The sequence below is a fragment of the Pelodiscus sinensis genome, chromosome 19, assembly GCF_052426305.1.
Source record: "Pelodiscus sinensis isolate ZL-2025 chromosome 19, ASM5242630v1, whole genome shotgun sequence".
Classification (NCBI taxonomy): Eukaryota; Metazoa; Chordata; order Testudines; family Trionychidae; genus Pelodiscus; species Pelodiscus sinensis.
Window position 1 is genome coordinate 21,241,677 of NC_143070.1, and position 20,338 is coordinate 21,262,014.

Genomic DNA, 20,338 nt, shown 5'->3' on the forward strand with positions numbered 1-20,338 from the left:
TTTTTTTTTATTTTAGTGTTGCCAGTCTTTCTAAAAGCACACCAAAAGGCTGAAAATAAACTTCAGCTAGCAATGTAGGAGAAAAATTGGATGATTAAGTACGATTCAAGTCAGCTGCTAAATGGTAGTCATCCAATCTTTCTCCTACATTGCTAGTTAAACACTTTGGCTACGTCTAGACTGGCATGATTTTCCGCAAATGCTTTTAATGGAAAAGTTTTCCGTTAAAAGCATTTGCTGAAAAGAGCATCTAGATTGGCATGGACGCTTTTCCGCAAAAGCACTTTTTGCAGAAAAGCGTCCGTGCCAATATAGACGCGCTTTTCCACAAAAAAACCCTGATTGCCATTTTCACCATCGGGGCTTTTTTGTGCAAAACAAATCTGAGATGTCTACACTGGCCTTTTTGCGCAAAAGCTTTGGGCAAAAGGATTTTGCCCCAACGAGAGCAGCATAGTATTTCCGCAAGAAGCACTGATTTCACACAGTAGGAAGTCAGTGTTCTTGCGGAAATTCAAGTGGCCAGTGTAGACAGCTGGCAAGTTTTTCTGCAAAAGCAGCTGCTTTAGTGGAAAAACTTGCCAGTCTAGACACAGCCTTTATTTTCAGACTTTTGGTGTGCTTTTAGAAAGACTGTTTCAAAAAACTTTTTTAAAATTGTCATTTTGTTGGGGGGGGGGGGCAGCCTGTTAGGAAGCTGCGAGCCAGGGTTGGGGGGAATGCGGCCTAGCAAGGGGGAGGAGGGAACTGGTGAAGAGGGGAGACTGTAAGCCAGAGCTGCCAAGGGGCGGCCTGCCCGGAAACCCAGGGGAGCCAGGATAGGGGCAGGGGCTGGAACGCTGGATGCAGCTGGCCCCGCACACGCGGCTCCCGTGCTGCTACCCCGTGCTCGGTCCGGCTGCGGAGGCAGCAGCGTGTGAGCGTCAGGCCCGCACCGGGAGGCGGGCGGAGACACTAAGCCTCCAGCCCCGCCCCCAGCAGCACCCGGCGTGGGGAGTCGCTGTCTCCTGACCCCGCCCGGCCCGGGTGCTGGTGCTGCGGGGAGGCTCCTGCAGGGCCCGGGACGCTCAGTGTCACTCCGCCCGGTCTGTGCGCGGCTGGGGAACGGGGCTTGGCGGCGGGGAACATGCGCCTGTTCCGCCCACTCCCCGCACGGGCCCCCTGTTGCTGCAAGTCCCGGCCCGACACAGAACCGCTTCGCGTCCGTGTGTCGGTTTGCTTGGGGCCCGGCCGGGCGGGGGCGTAGCCAGGCAACTCCGGGTCTAAGCTAAACCCCTGGCGGTGATCCGAGACCCGAGTCACAGACCGCCTGCGTAGGTCTGACCCCCCCCCCGCCGGGTTTTCATTGTGTCCCTGCCCCTGCTCAGGCCCGCCCCGTCCACTGCGACTTGGCCGCGCGCAAGCCGAGGGAGAGAGACGCTCCTCCCCCGCGGTCACTGCGCGTGCGCCGGGCGCCCTGAGGTGCGCATTCCGAGGAAGCTGTTGGAGCCGTTACTTGGTGCGCGGCTCGTTCTGAGAAGCGCGGGGTAGCGGGGTCGGAGGAGCCGAGCCGGTGCGGTGCCTGATGGGCGGAGGCGATAAATCGGCGGGGGAGGTTTTCCCCGGGGACCCAAATCACGGGCCGCGTGGGGGGAGGGAGAGTAGAGGCCACGTGTGGAGAGCTGCTCCCAGGATAAAAGTGCGGCGGGCGGGGGAGTGGCGGTGACTTGTTTCCCGGGCTCTAGTGCGCTGGGGATGCAGGGCGGGTCGCGGGTCTTTCTCCGCAGGGGCCGCGTAACCTTTGTTTGTGGCGGGAAGCTGATGCATGAAATTTCAGGGGGTAAAGTCTGTGCAGGAGCCAAACCGCCCGTTTTTGGGTGGGGAGATCCCACAACTGGCTGCAGGGCCCAGAGAGGAGTTAAAGAGCAAAACTTGGGCAAGCAGCAGGGTTAAAGAGGATCTGGACCCTGCCAGGAAAAAATACCGTCCTATGTGTCCTATGGACATTTCCAGTGTTTGTAAAAATATGTGAGAGGGGTCAGGGAGAAAACCCTCTTCCAGGATGAGGGGGGGGGGGTGGCAGCACCCACTTCCCAGGGCTGTGTTGGTGGCCAGTGTCTGGAGAAGGTGCCTCTTCCTTTCCTGATGGGTGGGCATTGCCTAAGGGGGTGAGATTGAGTGGCTGATGGCTGCCTGGGAGAGCTGTTGTTTTGCTTCCTGCCCAGCCCTCTAGTTAATGAACAGACATCATGGGCTAAAGGGACAGGGCTGGATTTAAGCCTGGCTGCAGGGTCCTGGCTTGTTATTAAAAATGGGTGAATTATCCCGTATCTTCGGTCTCCCTCCCTATCAGTGCTGGTGGGTCCTGCTGCTGCTAGGTCCCTGCTCCCCAACCGCCCATCTGCCAACAGGGAATGGAGGGAGGCAGTTGCTGCTCCCCCAGCTCATCCATCTGCATAGCCTTTGCTGTGTATCCGCATCAGCCAGCAAAGTGCCCCTTATTCCCCACACCCCATTCCTGTCTGGCACTGACCACGCTGTCAGCAGCAACTACTGGTCTATGGGAGCAGGTGCCAGCCTGCAGCCAGTGTCGTCTTCCCTCTGCTGCCTGCCCATTGGCCTTGTGCATCCTCTCCTTCCTGCTATCCCCACTCTGACCTGCCCCTTCCTGCCCTGTAGCCCCCTGCTCCTCCATATCCCCCTGCAGGGTGCAGTGCAGCCCTGCCCATGTGCTGCCCCAGGGAGATGTGATTCCAGGTCCCAGGAGAGGGGAGTGTGTTCTCCCTCCTTGCCAGATGGGGCTCCGAGGAGAGTGCCAGGGTCAGCTCTAGGGATGTAATAGTCAATTAACTGATAAGCAAAAGCTTATAGGTTAATTCTGTAGACTAAATGCATTTCCCCCCTCCCCCACACACATACTTGCCAGTACATTTTTTAGCAGACTGACCAGCCGTGTGGCTCAGTCCTGGATTGAATGGGTTTGGGATCTCCCCCTGCTCTGGCTCTACATTGAAAGTGTACTAAGAGCCGGGTGGGCAGGCAGCCCAGCTCAGTTCTGGTTCATACCGAGTCCAGGAGCTCAGACCTCCTGTAGATAGTGCATGCTGCCACCTCGAGCTACTGCCACTTTATCAGAGGTAACAGCACAGGGTGACAGGCAGCTTGTCTGTGAGGGGAATGCTTCTTAAACTGGCACCCTGCACTGCTGCCTCTGATATAGAGACAGCAGCACAGCATGGCTGGAGGCTCCTCAAGAGACAGGCTGGAGCACACTGGCTGCTGGCCCTGCCCCTGCCCCTAGGGACTATAGGGTAGTTGATTAACCAGTAAGAATTCTTAAGATTACTGAACCAATAAAATTCAGTTTATTCAATTCACCAATACTTAACATCCCTAGTCAGCTCTGTCAGACACCCAGACATGTGAGAAAGGTGTAGGGAGTGTTCCCTTGCCCTTTTGAACCCTAAAGCTTTAAAGATAAGAAGGCTTCAGCTACACAGTCATTATGCTTAACAGGGATTTGATGTTAATTTGAACCTTTGTGCTGCTCAGTTCTGATGGACTGCTTCTGAGCTCAGTTGAATAAGCATCATTTTACCAAGTGTCCAGTATCCAAAATAGGGAAATACAGTCACCCTCAGCCTGGTGCTTTTTCATATCACCGGCCACTTGGGTAGATTTTGCTTCCTGAATGTTCATCAGAGGCCAGGTTATTAAATGTGAAAGCACTGAGATACTTTAGAAAATCATTTTGTACTTACAAACTTATTACAAAAATCTGTATTTCTGTAAGTAATTCCCCATCCTGCAACCACTGAAATACCCACCTCATGTTTCTATTACTTAATTGAATATACAAATTAATATCTGTACTTCTAATGAGACATTTTGGTGTCTCAGTTTCTCTGTGTGCTACATCTAGTGTTACAATATATTCCAATGCTGCTCTTCACTCTGAGGCTCTGTCTACACTGCAGGCTTCTTGAGCAAGAACTGTTTTGCGCAAGGGTTCTTGTGCAAAATTCTTGTGCGAGGGTACGTCCACACTGCCATGTGCTCTTGTGCAAGAGATGGGTATTTTCGCAAGAGCACCCATGGCAGTGTGGACACACTCTTGCACAAGAAAGCTCTAATGCGCATTTCAGTCATAGGGCTTTCTTGCGCAAGAAACCCCTTTTCCCTGTCCGCACTGCCTCCTTGTGAAAGAGTGCTTGCACAAGAGGGTTTATTCCTAATGGGGCGGGGAATAACTCTTGTGGAAGAAGCCCTGTTTTTCAATGCTTTACTGTAAATTTACTTGCACAGTAAATTTACCCACTGCTCTGTTTCCAAATCCAGGTATTTTCAAATCAAATTTTTTTGCAAGGGTTCAGTGTAGAGATGTAAGGGACTAGTCGAGTCGTCACCTACGTGACCAGCATATGCTTATTGGGTAGTCAAGTCACTACTCAGCTAGTCACTTCCCTCCCGCCTCGCAATGGGGGAACAATGCTGGAGCTGGGGGGAGCCAGCTTGAGTGGCAGCGGGGAGGCAGAGGCAGAGTGGACAATGGGCATGAGCCAGGAATCAGCTGTTCTGGCTCGAGCCAGGAATCAGCTGTTCTGGCTCATGCCTGGTCCCAGATGCTGCAACTCTGCTGTTGAAAGAGAGGGGCTCTCACTCCATTTAAAAAGAATCACAGTGTCTGGGACCTGGCATTAGCCAGGACAGCTGATTTGCGGCTCACACCTGGTTCCCCACTATGCCTCTGTCTTTTAAATGTAGTAAGAGCCAGTGCAGGGCAGGGGAGAATGCCCCCCCCCCCCCCAGGCTATCGGGAAGAGGCTGAAGAGGGGAACAGGGTGTGTGAGGTGTGGGCAGGAGAGGGGTGAAGGAAGCGCTGAGGGACATGGAGGATTCAGGGGTGACTTATGGGGTGGATATGTGCATGGGTGCAATGGAAACGAAGCTTTGTGGAGGGGTCATAGGGAGAGAAAGGGAGGAGAGGCAGGGGGATGACTGTGGGAGCAAGAGCAGCCTGGCTGGGGAATGAAGAGACATAGGTTGTACAGAAAGAGATGGGGGAGATACAATGGCAGCTCCTCCACTTCATAGGGCAGGAGGGGAGAGGTCAGAGGAGACTTGTGATAGCAATAGGGGGCACCAGCTCCTGTGCCCCTGAAAATATTTCAGTTAGTAAATAGGGAGCCCCAAATGTCCTCTGATCCTATGGGTGCCCCTCCCTCTGCAGGCACCAGTCACCCACCCAGCAGCGAGAGGGGCATTCTTTCTCTGAATTTTTTTTAAAATGTAGATATTGGTAAATTTCAATCCATTACGGACAGGCATCATTTCATTTTCATGTTCGATATTTTCATATTAAATATGCAGAGAAAATGTTCCTGGTCTGCTTAAGACTGTGCTACAAATAAATTCAGGAAAATGAGGCACTTTAGCTTCAGGAACCAAAATTTGGACATCTACATCCATGTTCATGCAGCATAATTAGTGGTTTGCTTCTTGAAAGCATTGTGTGTTCAGAACTAAACCCCATTGTTACAGGTGCAGTAATCTTGAAACTCAAGACAGGTATTGAGATAAATAAATTTGGATTTGGAGTCTAACTTGAGAGTGCTGTTAATGGAATATTTAGACTCAGCATTTACCCAAAATGGCAGAATCTAGTGTGTGTCATCAGGGACAGAGTCTAGGGTGTGGAAAGGAAGCAAGCCATTTCTGAAATTTCTCCAATTACTCTTCTCCACCTGCCAGGCTGAAGAACACCTATGTCTGTCTCCAGCTCAGCACCTGCGCTGCAGATCCAGGAACAGGAGATAGTCGTGGTGGAGCCGGTGAGCTTTGAGGAGGTGGCTGTGTGTTTCTCTGAGGAGGAATGGGCTCTGCTGGATCCAGGCCAGAGAGCCCTCTACAGGGATGTGATGCAGGAGAATTATGAGGCTGTGGACTGGCTGGGTAAGGATTCCTGTCCATTTGGGTAACAGAAGTTGGGTGGGCTCTGAAGCTGCTGGGTTGAATTTGGCACAGATTCCCTTATTGTCCCCACCCCCAATGTCAGGAGTATCTGCTCCAATAATCCTGGCTCCTGTGTAAGAGACACTCCCTTTCATGCCCCCTCCCAGGGAAAGCAGTGGTGCCGTTCTTCCCACAGTCAAGGTCTCCATGTTCTTCCCACTATCTTTCCCCTGTTGTATCTTGGCTGGAAGTATGAGTGAAAGGGCCCAGGTAGGAATAGCAGGTACCAGAGTTGTGGGGCTGGGTGTGGCTGCTGTTAACGCCTGCAGGGTCCCCTTGTGCTGTGGTGCTGAGTCCCTAGAAGGAAGGCGCAGACTCAGAGTCCTTTCCTGCTTCTGGTAGATTGTGTGCAGCCCAGAGGGGCACCAAATGGCAGGCCCGACTGGCCACAAGAGGCAGACAGAAACCATAGAAGGGCTGCTGCTGCTGGCAGAGGAGAACTGAGGCTGCAGAGAGGGAGCTGAGCTGCAGCAACATCCACAAGCAGCAGAGAAGCAGCACAGCTCATCTCCCCCCTGGCAGGTCACTGGCACAGCCTGGCACTTCCCTGCCTGGCTGCAGGAGCAGCTCCCCTCTTGCTCCCATTCGGAACTGACTGTGCTACCCACAGAAATTACGTGTCCGTGGGAACAGTTGTAAGGTAGGAGCTCATGAATATTTCCCTCTGTTGCCTGCCCATCAGCCTTTGCATCCTTCCCCTTTTGCTGGCCCTATCTGTTCATGACCTGTAGCCCCCCTGCTCCTCCATATTCCCCTGCAGGGTATGGCCCTGCCCATATGCTGCCCAAGGAAGATGTGATTCCAGGTACCAGGAGAGGGGTGTGTGTCCTCTCTCCTTGCCAGACTGAGCTCAGAGGAGAACCCCAGGGTCAGCTCTAGCCATGTAATAGTGTAGTCAATTAACTGATAAGCAAAAGCTCATAGGTTAATTCTATAGACTACATGCATTCTCCGCCACCCACTTGCCAATAAATTGTTTTAGCAGGCTGGCCAGCAAACCAGCTCTGTCCCAGCTTGAAATGGGTCTGCGGGTCTGCAGCTCTGCATATAAAGTGTATTAGGAGGTGAGTGGGCAGGCAGCTCAGCTCAGTTCTAACTTGGACCGGGTCCAGGAGCTCAGACCTTGTCTCTAGAAAGAGGCTACTGCCACCCCGTGCCACTGCCTCTTTATCAGAGGTAGCAGCACAAGGCTACAGGCAGCTGATCTGCGAGGGGAGCTGGTTTCTAAACTGGTCCCCCACACAGACCAGGTCCTGCCTGACACTCAGAGCATGGAGTTGCAGGGGTATCCTCAGGAGTGAACCTGGAGCACACTGGCTGCCAGCCCTGCCGCAATAAGAATTCTTGAGGTTACTCGATTAGTCAATTAACTGATCTTTAACATCCCTAGTCAGCTCTTCCAGACACCCAAGCATGTGAGAGGGATGGAGAGGATGTCTCCTTTGCCTTTTTGAAACCTTGAGTCTTAAAGATAAGAAGGCTACAGCTATACAGTCATTATGCTTAACAGGGAACCTTTGTGCTGCTTAGTTCTGATGAATTGCCACTGAGCTCAACTGAATACGAGTTGTTTTACCAGGTGTCCAGTATCCAAAATAGGGAAATACAGTCGCCCTCAGCCTGGTGCTTTTTCACATCACCAGCCAGTTGGATAGATTTTGCTTCTTGAATGTTCACCAGAAGCCAGGTTATTTGTGAAAGCACCGAGATACTTTAGAAAATCATTTTGAACTTGCAAACTTAATACCAACATCTGTATTTCTTTAAGTAATTCCCCATCTTGCAACCACTGAAGTACCCACATTTTGCTGCTATTACTTAATTGTATATACAAATATTTGGCATTTGAACTTCTAATGACATATTTTGGTGTCTTAGTTTCTCTGTGTGCTACATCTAATGTTACAATATATTCCAATGGTGCTCTTCATTCTGACAGTCCCACTGCTCTCTGTTTCCAAATCCTGTTTTTAATTTTTTTTTTTGCAAGGGTGCAGAGTAGAGATGTACGGGACTAGACAAGTCATTGTCTACTTGACCAGCATATGCTTATTGGATAGTCAAATCACTACTCAATCAGTCATTTCCCTCCCACCTTGCAATGGGGGAACAATGCCAGAGATGGGGTGAGCCAGCCTGAGTGTCGGGGGGGAGACAGAGGCACAGCAGAAAATGGATGTCAGCCAGGAATCAGCTGTCCCAGCTCATGCCTAGTCCCAGATGCTGCAACTCTGCTCTTTAAAGGGAGGGGCTGTCACTCTGTTTAAAAAGAGGTGCAGTGTCTGGGACCTTGTCTTAGCCAGGACAGCTGATTCCTGGCTCATACCTGGTTCCCCACTATGCCTCTGTCTTTTAAATGTAGGGGCAATTGGGAAGGGGCTAAAGAGGGAAACAGGGATGTGTGCGATGGGGGCAGGAGAGAAATTAAGGAGGCACTGAAGGGATATGGGGGATTCAGGGGAGACATGGGGTGGATGGGTGCAGGGGGGCAATGGAATGAAACTAAGGAGTGGGTCACAGGGAAGATGTGGGGAGAAGAAGCAGGAGGGTGACTGTGGGAGCAAGAGCAGCCTGGCTGGGGAATGGAGAGACACAGGTTGTACAGAAAGAGATGGGGGAGATACAATGGCAGCTCCCCCACCTCATGGGGCAGGAGGGGAGAGGTCAGAGGTGACTTGTGGTAGCAATAGGGGGCACCAGCTCTTGTGCCCCTGACAATATTTCAGTTACTAAATAGGGCACCCCAAATGTCTCCTGATCCCATGGGTGCCCCTCCTTCTGCAGACACCAGTCACCCACCCAGCAGCGAGAGGGGAATTCTTTCTCTGTTTTTTTTTTTTAAATGTAGATATTGGTAAACTTTGATCAATTACAGACAGGCAACATTTCATTTGAACATTCGGTGCTTACATATTAAATATTCAGAGAAAATGTTCCTGGTCTGCTTGAGCCTATGCTACAAATAAATGGAGGAAAATGAGACACTTGAGCTGCAGGAACCTAAATGTGGACACCTAAATCCATGCTCATGTAGCATAATTAGTGGTTTGTTTCTTGAAAGCACTGGGTGTTCAGAACTGAATCCCATTGTTTCCCATTGAAGCTCAAGCCAGATGTTGAGAGACATGAATGGGAGAGACTGTGGGTTTGGGATCTAACTCGTGTGTGGTGTTTATGGATTAGCTAGACTCAGCAATTGCCCACAATGGCAGAGTCTAGCATGTGTGTCATCAGGGGCAGAGTCTGGGCAGAATGGGAGTGTGGAAAGGAATAAAGCCTTGCCTCAAATGTCTCCATTTGCCTTCTCTCCCTGCCAGGCTGCAGAACACCCATGTCTGTCTCCAGCTTAGCCTCTCGCCTACAGAGTGAGGCACAGGAAATGGCTGTAGTGGAGTCAGTGACCTTTGAGGAGGTGGCTGTGTGTTTCTCTCAGGAGGAATGGGCTCTGCTGGACCTGGACCAGAGGGCCCTCTACTGGGATGTGATGCATAAGAATTATGAGACTGTGAGCTGGCTGGGTAAGGATTCCTGTCCCTTCGGGTAACAGAAGTTGGGTGGGCTCTGAAGCAGCTGGGTTGAATTTGGTACAGGGTCCCTCATTGCCCCTACCCCTAATGTCAGGAGTATATGCCCCAATAATTCTGCTTCTTGTGTGAGACACTTCGCTCCATGCTCCCTCCCAGGGGAAGGAGGTTCAGGGACATAACAATGGTGCTGCTCTTCCCACAGCCAGGGTCTCCTTGTGCTTCCCACCATCTTTCCCATGTTTTTGCCTTGGCCAGAGGTGTCACTGGAAGGACCCAGGTAGGAATAGCAGATACCAAAGTTGTGGGGCTGGGTGCGGTTGATTTTAGCACCTGCAGGGTCCCCTTGTACTATTGTGCTGAGTCCCTATAAGGAAGTCCTTTCCTGCCTCTGGTAGATTCTGTGCAGCCCAGAAGGGGACCAAATGGCAGGCCCGATTGGCCACAAGAGGAAGTTGGGAAACCACACAAAGGTTGCTGCTGCCAGAGTAGAATGAAGGCTGTAGAGGGGGAGCTGAGCTGCAGCAATACCCACAAACAGCAGAGAAGCCATACAGCCCATCACCCTGGCTGGCCGTTGGAACAGCCCGGAAGTACCCTGGCCGCAGGAGTGACAGCTGTTGTGGGCAGCTGGCAGGGCTCTCACAGGCAGTTGGGATCGGAGGTCTCAAGTATAGGCAGTGCCTGAAGCAGCCAGTCAAGGGTCCATTTTGTGCTCAAGCAACTTCCCCTGCCTCCTGGGTCAAGTAGAGCACCTAAACCAAAGAGCAGGATGAGCTGAGCCCTCCAGCCAGGAGCTTTATGGACAGAGCCCTTGGTGCTCTAGAGCTCTCCTGGGTCCTTTCCCTCTCAGCTTTAGTAACCTACCATGTGGCAGCTGCAGTCTGAGCCCTGCCAGCCCTCCCTAGATCTCCCCTTCTGAGCAGTGTGTTCTTGCCCTGGGGCAGGGGGATGGAACAGGCCATGAGGGAGACTTAGTTGTACCCTAGAGAGTGCATCAGAGTGCTTAGCTCCCCTGGGGAATCAGCTGGACCATTACTGAGGTGGGGGGGGGGATGCATCTTTACTGCAGGTGAGTGTGTCCTGGAATCTTGTACCAGCCAGAGCCTAGTCTCTGCAAGGTGGGGAAGGAGCCTCTCAGTGGGCAACTCAGATCCTGGCTATAGAAGCAGTAATGGCACAGACCTTAATGAACAAGGTCAACTCTTGTTTAATTGCTCCCCAAACAGGATTTCCAGACTCCAAAGCTCATGTGATCTCTTGCGTGGAGCAAGGGCAAGAGCTGTGTATCACAAGTCTCCAGTGCTGTGGGGAAGGGGAGATCATCAGTGACAACCACGCAGGTGAGCAATCAGCAATCAGCTAAACTGATAGAGAAACTAATTTCTGTGTCCTCATAGCAGATTTCATTTGTGCATTTCCATCAAGTCTGACAGGTCCTTCAGCCTATCTTTAACTCGAGTCAGGGTGCTGGGTGGGAGAACGCTTATGGAGAAGGAGGATGAACTCAGCTCATGATTATTCAATCTTTCCAGCTCTTTCTTGGGTGTGTTCCCCCTTCTCTATTTCTCTTCTAGGGTTTCCTTTCAGCTCAGAAAAGGGAATAATTTCTCTGAATTCTCTGTCCTAGCAGGTGAAGGCAGTCTGAGTGAGAACCATGAGAACAGTCTTCAGCAGGAAAGACCAGAGCGAATGGCTCCATGTGGGATTTTGTTGGGAAGATCTGAAGGGCATATTTCTCAGAGTCTGGAGGAAGGAGAGACCTGTGAGAGTCAGTGTAGCCCACAAAAGCAGCAGAGAAACTGTCCAGGAGAGAGACTGGGTAAATCCATTCGCAGAAGCAGAAGGTTGAAAACAAACAGAGAAATGAGTCAACAGAAAATCCCCCGTCAACAGTTGCCCTGTGCTAGTAATGACTCTGCAACTTTTATTAAACATGGACGAGTCCACCCAGGAGAGAAACCCTTCAAATGCTCTACCTGTGGGAAAAGCTTCAGTCTGCACTCAAATCTTCCTGGACATAAGAGAGACCACACAAGGGAGAAATTCTTCAGGTGCCCAGGCTGTGGGGAAAGCATTATTCAGAGTTCAAACCTTGTTAATCATGGGAAGACTGATGCATTAAAAAAACCTTTCAAGTGCTCTGACTGTGAGAAGAGCTTCAGTCGGAGGTCATACCTTGTTATCCATAGGAGAGCCCACACAGGAGAGAAACATTTTAGCTGCTCTCACTGTAGAAAAAGTTTCAGTTCCAACTCACACCTTAACACACATTGGAAAAACCACAAAGAAGAAAAAACCTTCACCTGCGCTGACTGCACAAAAAACTTCAAGGACAGGTCACACCTTGGTATCCATAAAAGAAATCACACAGGGGATAAACCCTTCAGGTGCTCTGACTGCGGGAAAAGATTTAGTCGAAGGTCAAATCTTCTTACCCACAGGAGGACCCACACAGGAGAGAAACCCTTTAGCTGCTCTGACTGTGGAAAATGCTTCAGTCACAGGTCATATTTTGTTATCCATAGGAGATCTCACACAGGAGAGAAACCCTTTAGCTGTTCTGACTGTGGGAAAAGCTTCAGTGAGAGTTCAACGCTTGTGGCACATAGGAGAATCCACACAGGGGAGAAACCCTTCACCTGCTCTGACTGTGGGAAATGCTTCAGTCAGCGGTCACACGTTGTTAGACATAGGAGAGCCCACACACGAGAGAAACCCTTCAGCTGCTCTAAATGTGGGAAATGTTTTAAGCAGAGCGCACACCTTATTAGACATAGGAGAACCCACACAGGAGAGAAACCTTTGAGCTGCTCTGACTGTGGGAAAAAGTTTAGTCGAAGGTCAAATCTTCTTACCCACAGGAGGACCCACACAGGAGAAAAACCCTTCAGCTGTTCTGACTGCGGGAAATGCTTCAGTCAGAGGTCATATCTTGTTAGACATAGGAGAATCCACACACAAGAGAAACCCTTTAGCTGTTCTGACTGTGGGAAAAGCTTCAGTGAGAGTTCAATACTTGTTGCACATCGGAGAACCCACACAGGGGAGAAACCCTTCACCTGCTCTGACTGTGGGAAATGCTTCAGTCAGAGGTCACACCTTGTTAGACATAGGATAACCCACACACAAGAGAAGCCCTTTAGCTGTTCTGACTGTGGGAAATGCTTCAATCAGAAGTCACACCTTGTTAGACATAGGAGAACACACACAAGGGAGAAACCTGTGAGCTTAGGGATGGCCAACCCATTTAACAAACCAAACAGCTGCAGAGAAAATGCGAAGAGCTGTGCCAGACTTGTTGAGCAAAAAAAAAGAAGCTGCCCCTTTAAGAAACAAGCCTAGGCTTGGCTGACTTGTATGCCATTTTGGATCAGTGCCCTGCTGAGCCACGGGCTGTTTACAGGGGCACAGAAGTGGCTTCATGAGCCACACTTTTGGGGGAGAAGAGCCACATGTGGCCACCCCTGCTTTAGCTGCTCTCCCTGTGGGAAAAGCTGTGAGTGCAATCCTTATTGCACATAGGAGAACCCACACAGGAGAGAAACCCTGAACTGCCCTAACTGTGGGAAAAGCTTCAATCAGTGGTCACACCGTTTTAAACATAGAACACACACAGCGGAGAAACCCTATAATAGAGGTGAGCCAAAGCTTCTCAAGGGGCAGAATCCAGCCCATGAAGTGTGTTGATCCTGCTGGGAGGCAGTGCTAGGCCCTGCCCTCTAATGGACATATACTGTGAGGGAAGGTGCTCAGCCCCACCCCTTTTTCCACTGTGCAGCCACTGGAGAAGAGACAGCACTGGGGCTGAGGCTCCACCACATGACTTGTGGCTATCCCCAGAGGATTGAGGCACCACTGCCACTGCACCTCTGGCCTCCAAGTCTGGCTCATGGCCACAGCCATACAATCTTGTGCCTCTGGGCCTTGTGGCCATGGCAGAGGCACCTCTAGGGCTTGCCCCAGGCCTTGTGACTGCACCAGACACAGTTCCAACTTTCGAGGCTGGTCCTGGACTGCGTGGCTGCTGCAGTGTGACTGGAGATATTGCTGCAAAGGGGCGCGAAGCCAGATAGTGTTATCCCCACAGCCTCTTGACTGCAATCCCCTCATTTGTCTCCCCGCCAACACTCCCAGCTTGCTCTGACACCCTCTCTTGTTCTTGCACCTTCTCTCATGACCACACACTGTCCCTTCCTTTGCTCCTGCCACTTGGACAGACACCCTACTCCTAGTCTGCTTTTGCACTCCAGCTCACTCCCAGCTCCTTCCTGAAGACCCCACCCATTTCTTGAGGCCCTGCTCTGTACAGATATTTCCAGAGACTACCTGTTGCTAATGGAAACTCATGAGTTCATTATATAATTATAGCTGAGCCATTTTGCTAGGGATGCAGCTGGGGAGTTGTATTTAAATTATTTCACACATTAAGCATTTTAACTTTCTCATGTTTATCAAAATTCATTTTAAATAAAATATTTGTCCAACACACACACATTCAATGTTTTCTTTCTTTATTGCAGGGGTGGAGAACCCTTTTTTGGTTGGGAGCCACTAACCCATAGAAAAATCATTTGGAGAACACACAAGTGAGAAGGGAAAAAACTCCTCCCCAAACCTCCAACCCTCAATGATGTGGCCCTTTACTACTCAGACACCTCAGTCTTCTTGTGCTCACAAGGGAAGGGATGGGAGTACTGAGGTTCAGGGCTTCCTATAGGCCAGATATGCTTACCTGGGGTTCCTGAGTTAGTGGATTTTGTGGACTTCCTTAGGCTCTGGAGTGGAGACAAAAATGTGCTGACCTGCTTGTGTGCTGGGCTAGTGCTATGTGTGCCACAGCGTTTTGTCCAGGGCCGCGCACCATGTCCAGGTCCTGTAGCTGCTCCCCCACATACCTGAGGAGGGCCTCCAAGAAGCCCGGAGGCAGCTGCAGAAAGTGCTATATGATTTGTAGCAAAAACTCTGGGAGGCAGCTCCTGCTCCAAAGCAGAGAGTGCTGTGGTGTCTTGAGTCAGGGCAACCAGAGCAAGAAGTGAAAGTGCTTTGCTGTCCCTCAGAGAGGTAGGCAAGGAAGCAGGGAAACCTGAGAACCAGTTGTCCAGGGGCGTCCCTTTAAGTACAAGGCTCAGATAATCTCCAACAGCACCCACACAAGGAAGCTGCTGACCTGATGCCATGCATGAGCTGGCTCTGGGTGGCCTTAAATGTAATTCAGCGTCCAGTCAGTATGGACATGCTATTTCAAAATAGCAAAGTGCTATCTTGAAACACATTTTGGTTATGTCTACACTGCAGGCTTGCGCAAAAACTATTTTGTGCAAGAGTTTCTGTGCAAATGGTCTTGTGCAAGAGCATGTCCACACTGCCATGTGCTCTTGCACAAGAGAAGTGCTTTTGCGCAAGAGCATCCATGGCAGTGTGCATACTGTCTTCCACAGAAAAGCTGTCATGATCATGAGGGTTAGCCAGCAGCCTGGGGACTAAGGGGTTAACTATACCTAAGCCAGGTAGAGTTGGCCAATAGTAATGCAGGTAGGAATTTCAAACTGGGACAAAGGAAATTTTGATATCTCCCTCCTTTGTCCCTGGGCAGTTTCTCTCCAGCTACTGAGGGAGACAGACAGAATATCTCCCTCAAAGAATAGACTCTTCACCCTTCTATAAGTAGGGGAAAGTTTAGATAAATCTGTTAGGTTTTATGGTTTGGGAAATGAGATCTGATGTCTGTGCATTTAGAAATGGGTTTTCCTCTCCTTTGTAATTAAGCCCCTGGCCCATGGTGGGGTTCCCCCTGCCCCCTCCCCCTGGCTGTGTCTACACTGGCCACTTATTCCAGAAAAGCAGCTGCTTTTCTGGAATAACTTGCCAGCTGTCTACACTGGCCACTTGCTTTTCTGGAAAAGCAATGATGATCTAATGTAATCAGCCTTTTCCTGAAGCAGCAGTTCCATGGGTGGCCAGGGAGGCCTCTTCTGTGTCCCAGATAAACTTAGGAAAATGTGAGCAAAGTGCACAGCAAGGCACCACTGGGAGTTGCACCCAGGATCTTATGTTTGCAAGGCAGATGCTTTAGCCAACTAAGCCATGGTGCCCTCCCCAGACAGGGTTGTAAAACTGTTCTGGTTTATGGTCCAGGACAACATCTTTGACTCCCAAAGTGCAAACATTCCCCATTTCCTTCCAGCCCTGGCTATGTCTGGCTCCCTGGGCACAGAAAGTTGTAGCTCAGTGGGCAGAAGCTCTAACATGCACATCTCCCCCAGCTGCTGAGACTGTAGAGTTGGCCTTGAGGTTGGGCGGAGGGAGAAGTGCAGCAAACATTGATCATCTGGATTGTAAACCCCTGTGTCTCAAGGTTTGGGTTGGAGTTCTCAGGTGAGGGCTTGGCCTCCTTCTGTTTGGTCCCTTCCTGAGGGCACAGAATTAACGAGAGAACTCCTTCCCTCAGCAGCAATCTAAGTTGGCCAAAGAGTTAATGACAAAATTTTTTGTCCACATTTAAGTATAGGCGAAGATAGTAGCACAGGTGTAGCTGTGGTGTATGGGTTATTGTGCTTGCCTAAGAAGTAAAAAGTCCCTGGTTCAAAGCCAGGCAGAAACAGAGTGGGTTCTTTTATTGCAGCTTCCCCTTGGTGTCCAGGTAAGTGCTGGCTCCTGCTGCCTGCCCTGTGCCTGGGATGAGCCCAACTTCCATATGCAGAGGGGGGGTAAAAACATCAGCTGAGAATGCTCCTTGGTGCCAGCCTGGGGAAACGAGATGAGTCAGGCTGGGAGGCTTGTGGCTTGGGCTCCCCTGTCCTGGGAGGCTGGTGTCTGGAGCTGACTCTTCCTGATGCCTCCCTTGTGTGACTTGCCCAAGGAAGAACCGAGGCAGGAATGGAGCAGAGGAGGAAAGCCAAGCTGAGGGGGACAAGGCAGAAGCTGAACACCTCAGTGTTTTCTCTGCCAAAGCCTGTGGGGTGGAGCTGGCCGCAGGGAGGCTGAGTCCTATGCCTGTCTCAGGGCATCCCAGGGATGGCTCCTTGCAGCCCAGGAGAAGAAGGGGGTTCTGGGTAGAAGGAAAACATGAAAAGCTGGGTCCCAGTGGGCATGAGCTGGGGCACCAGTTTGGCCTAGTGCAGGGAGAGTGTGCTAGGCTTGACATACTGTCTAATTGTATGTCCCAGAGTGTAAGGGTCAACACTCAGGGCTGTGAATCTTGCAATCTGAGTTCAAATGTCAATGAGACCTTCTGAGCTTGGGCTGTTTGGCTGAAAAACCCTTCCACTTCATGTGCTTTGGCCTCCTTTTCTTCATGCTCCCCAGAGAGAAATCTATGCTGCGTGTCAGATGCCTCCTGAAGCTTAGTCTCATGGCTGGGATGGGCTGGGGTCCTAGAACTTACAGCCTGGCTAGAGACAGAAGGGGGCTGAGGTTGTGTCTCTTGCTGCTTTCCCTCATGCTCTCATGTCTGGTCCCAGCAGCTGCCAGGCTCTGCCTAGTGCCCCCATGGTTTTAAAACAGTGGTTCCCAAACTTTTCAGCATCACTCCCTGTTTCTGATTTTTGAGAAACCCTCACGCCTCCCCACCTCTTCTTTACCATCATCCAACCCTCCTTTTAACAAAAAATCAAATAGTAATTTAAAATTAAGAATAAACACAAAAACTTGGTATACAAATTATTTAAAGTTAAAAATAAGCAAAAATAGTTTTTCTTGGCACAAAAAGTTAATACAAATGTAATTTTACATAAGATATAGCAGAAACTAAATTAATTGAATGTAAACAATGGTGCTGCACTTTCTTGACAAATTGGGAAATCCTAGGTTTGAAATAAGGGAATGAGGGATTTGGGTGTGGGAAAGGGTATGAGCTGCAAGCTCTGGGAGGGAATTTAGGTGCAGGAGGTGGAGAAGGGGATGCTGGCTTGGGGAGGGGGCTCCATGCTGGAGAGTGTTAGGGTCAGGTGGAGGGTTGGGGTGCTGAGCAAGCCACAGGACTGTGGCTATGAAGGTCAGAAGTTTGGGTTGGGGTGCATGAGGGACTCAAGGCAGGGAGGCTGAGAGTAGGATGGGCTTAGGACACAGATTTACAGTGTGTGGATGGTTCAGGAGTGTTGTGGCAAAAGACTGGGGATGTGGGGGTGCAGGAGTTTGTGGATAAGAGGCTCAGGACAGGGGGTTCCAGTGTATGATAGGCTCAGGTTTGGGATCTGGGGTGTGTGTGCAGGAGTGTTATGATACTGTGGCCAGATGAAAGCTTGGCACCAACTGGGGGTTTGTTGGCCAGGCTTCATTTTTAAATAAAATATGTCAAACACAACATGTTTCAGCATTGTCTATTTATGAGAGGGGTGGGGAACCTGTTTTGGGTCAGGGGCCACTGACCCACAGAAGAATCATCTGGGGACCACATAAGTGAGATGCAATAAAAGAACTCCTAAAAATAACCCTGTCGTACCTCAGTGTCTTGTACCTCGGTACCTTAGGTGGTCTGAACTGTCAGCGTCGTCTGGTCAGGGTCGTTCTAGTGTGCTCCTGACAGGACCTCTACTCCATCGGCGATGATGAACTTTCGGCTGCATGCGTAACAATCGGTAATCCCTTTATCTAGAGTGTTAGACCCCGTGCACTTGGGTCAACACAGGAGATCTCTGAAAGGCCCCAGAAATGACAGATGCAGGCAAGGTTTGAAATCAATTGAGCAGGTTTATTGTCAAATGCGAAGCTCTACCAGTTGGTAACAGAGATCAGTACAATGTCACACCACTGGGCACTATGGCCCATGTTGACAAGGTGCCAACACTGGGTGGGCCTATTGCCATATAACAGATATTAACAGCAGTTAGTCAAAGTTAAGCTACTGTGCATTCTGTAAGTTTAGGCAATTTCACCTGCCATTCAGGCGCCTAGTGTGCCCCCCCCACTCCAAGGTCAGCCGGAGAGCACCCTTTGTGGTGTCCTTTTATAGACAAATATAAACAACTTACATCACATCTTTACGTACCAGGTTGCCACCCTCTGTTGCTTAGTTACCACCCCTCACCTTACAGAAGGGGGCTTACTTACTATCCTTCATGCTGTCAATTCCGACCTGGTCCTGAACCTAGGTCAGTATGTGCATTAGTTTTTAGGGAGTCTTTGTACCAAGACATTTCTTATTAAGAAGTTCTGTTATACCCCTTTGGATTACAGTTTGTGCCCCAGTGCCTCTGTTGGGGAAATCTCGCTCCCCTGGGGTACAGAGTCCCCAGAAGGGTCTGAGGCTGGAGGTCAAAGCAGTGAGGCAGGAGAGAAATCTAGAAGGAAAACTTTATTATGAATGCATGCATGCAGGCTAACAGCTACCAGAGTGAGAGCAGCAGCAGCCCTGAGAGACAGTTTCAGGGATTCTTTATACAGTATGTTCAGACAGTTTAGTTGTTGATTGTTTTCTTTAACTTATCAAAGTCTCAGCCGAAGTACTCTGAGACATTTCTGTTCACACCAGGAGTGCTAGAAGTAAGTTTTACAGAACAAAGGCACAAGAACCTGAGTGAGGAGTCTACAAGGCAAACTGTGACAAAGATAAGAGTTTACATGACAATTTGTGACAGACTAGGAGTCTCCATGAACTTGAGATAGGCATTGTAAGGGTCTTGATTAGAGTTAAGATGATTTCTCTCTGTTACAGGAAGAGAGGTTTGGAAAACTTTTAACCCTTACAGCAGTTTTCTTTTAGAGAGTTTTGATTTCCTCCAGTGTCCCCCCTTAGAAACAATTGGAGTTATTTGATTTTTCTCCCACATCTCCCTGTGTCCTTCCATGCTCTACCTAACTTACACAAACACACAATTATCAATAGGGCCTCTTTCTTGGCTCCTGTGTTCCTGAACCACAGTCTTGCTCACTAGATTGCAGGCCTGTTGCTGTTGTTATGTTACAGGCCTCTGTTTAGGCCTGCTGACTCCATGTTACCAACCCTCAACTTACTAAACCCCAATTGCTCACCTGTGTGGTGGTAACTGATACACCTCCCTCTCCTGGCACTCCAGCCCCATGGTGGCGGGGAGGGTAGGTAGGACTGAGGTTCAAGACCTCAGGCCAGATTAACTCTTCTGGAGTTCCAGGGGTAAGTGGAATTTGTAGAACCCCAGAATTTGTGGGCCAGAGAACAGTGTGTGCCTGTGAGCAGGGTGTGAAATCCAGGCTCACTATCCCAGCCCTAGTTCCAGTGGGTTGGTGCCCACAGACTGCTTCTGAAGGGTTGCCCAGGAGAAAGGGAATTTCCTTTCCAGGCAATGGCCTCCAGGCTGGGAATGGGAGGGGAGGAATGGTCCATCTCTAGACGTGGGCAGGATTCATTGGGCTCCTGGTGCACAATGGAAGTTAAAAGCCACCTGCCTGGGCATGGGCTGGGCACCTTGGTCCTCCAACTCAGCCTGCTGCTCTGCCAGCTGAGCTAGTGAGGAGCCTTAAGGATCCCAGCCCGTCCCCCCAGAGCCAGCAGGCAGGGACACAAAAGGTGAAAAAGGCCTAAAACCCAGCTTCTTAAAGAACTTTTATGTTCTTGTGTTCTTAAGTGATCCCTCTCCTGTCGCCCATTGCCAGCTTCTGGCAAACACCGGCTGAGGGCACCTTCCCTGTCCATGGTGGTTAAAAGCCATTGATTAACCTTTCCTGCATCAAATTATTCAGTTCTTGTCTGAACCCTCTTGTAGACTTCACCCTCACAATCTCCTCTGGCAAGGCGTTCCACTGGGTGACTATGAGTTCAGTGCAAAAATGCTTCCTTTTGGTTTGTTTTTAACTTGGTTCCTTACCAGTTTCATTCTGTCAGCCTGGTTCTTGAGTAGGAGAGA

The 20,338-nt window shown here is 50.2% G+C and overlaps 1 protein-coding gene and 1 non-coding gene across 2 annotated transcripts in view; one reads left to right on the plus strand and one right to left on the minus strand.

Moving 5' to 3' along the window:
* The first annotated feature begins 1,096 nt into the window (after positions 1-1,096).
* Positions 1,097-20,338, plus strand: part of LOC142818147 (uncharacterized) — a 42,060-nt gene continuing 22,818 nt past the window's right edge. The window contains exons 1-5 of the mRNA XM_089771519.1: positions 1,097-1,498; positions 5,731-5,931; positions 9,309-9,509; positions 10,745-10,858; positions 11,146-12,857. Coding sequence (XP_089627645.1) covers positions 5,745-5,931; positions 9,309-9,509; positions 10,745-10,858; positions 11,146-12,857 — 2,214 coding nt within the window. The 5' untranslated portion in view covers positions 1,097-1,498; positions 5,731-5,744. The remainder of the gene's footprint in view (positions 1,499-5,730; positions 5,932-9,308; positions 9,510-10,744; positions 10,859-11,145; positions 12,858-20,338) is intronic.
* TRNAA-UGC (transfer RNA alanine (anticodon UGC)) lies at positions 15,537-15,610 on the minus strand. The gene has a single exon. It is a non-coding gene; the product is annotated as a tRNA-Ala (tRNA).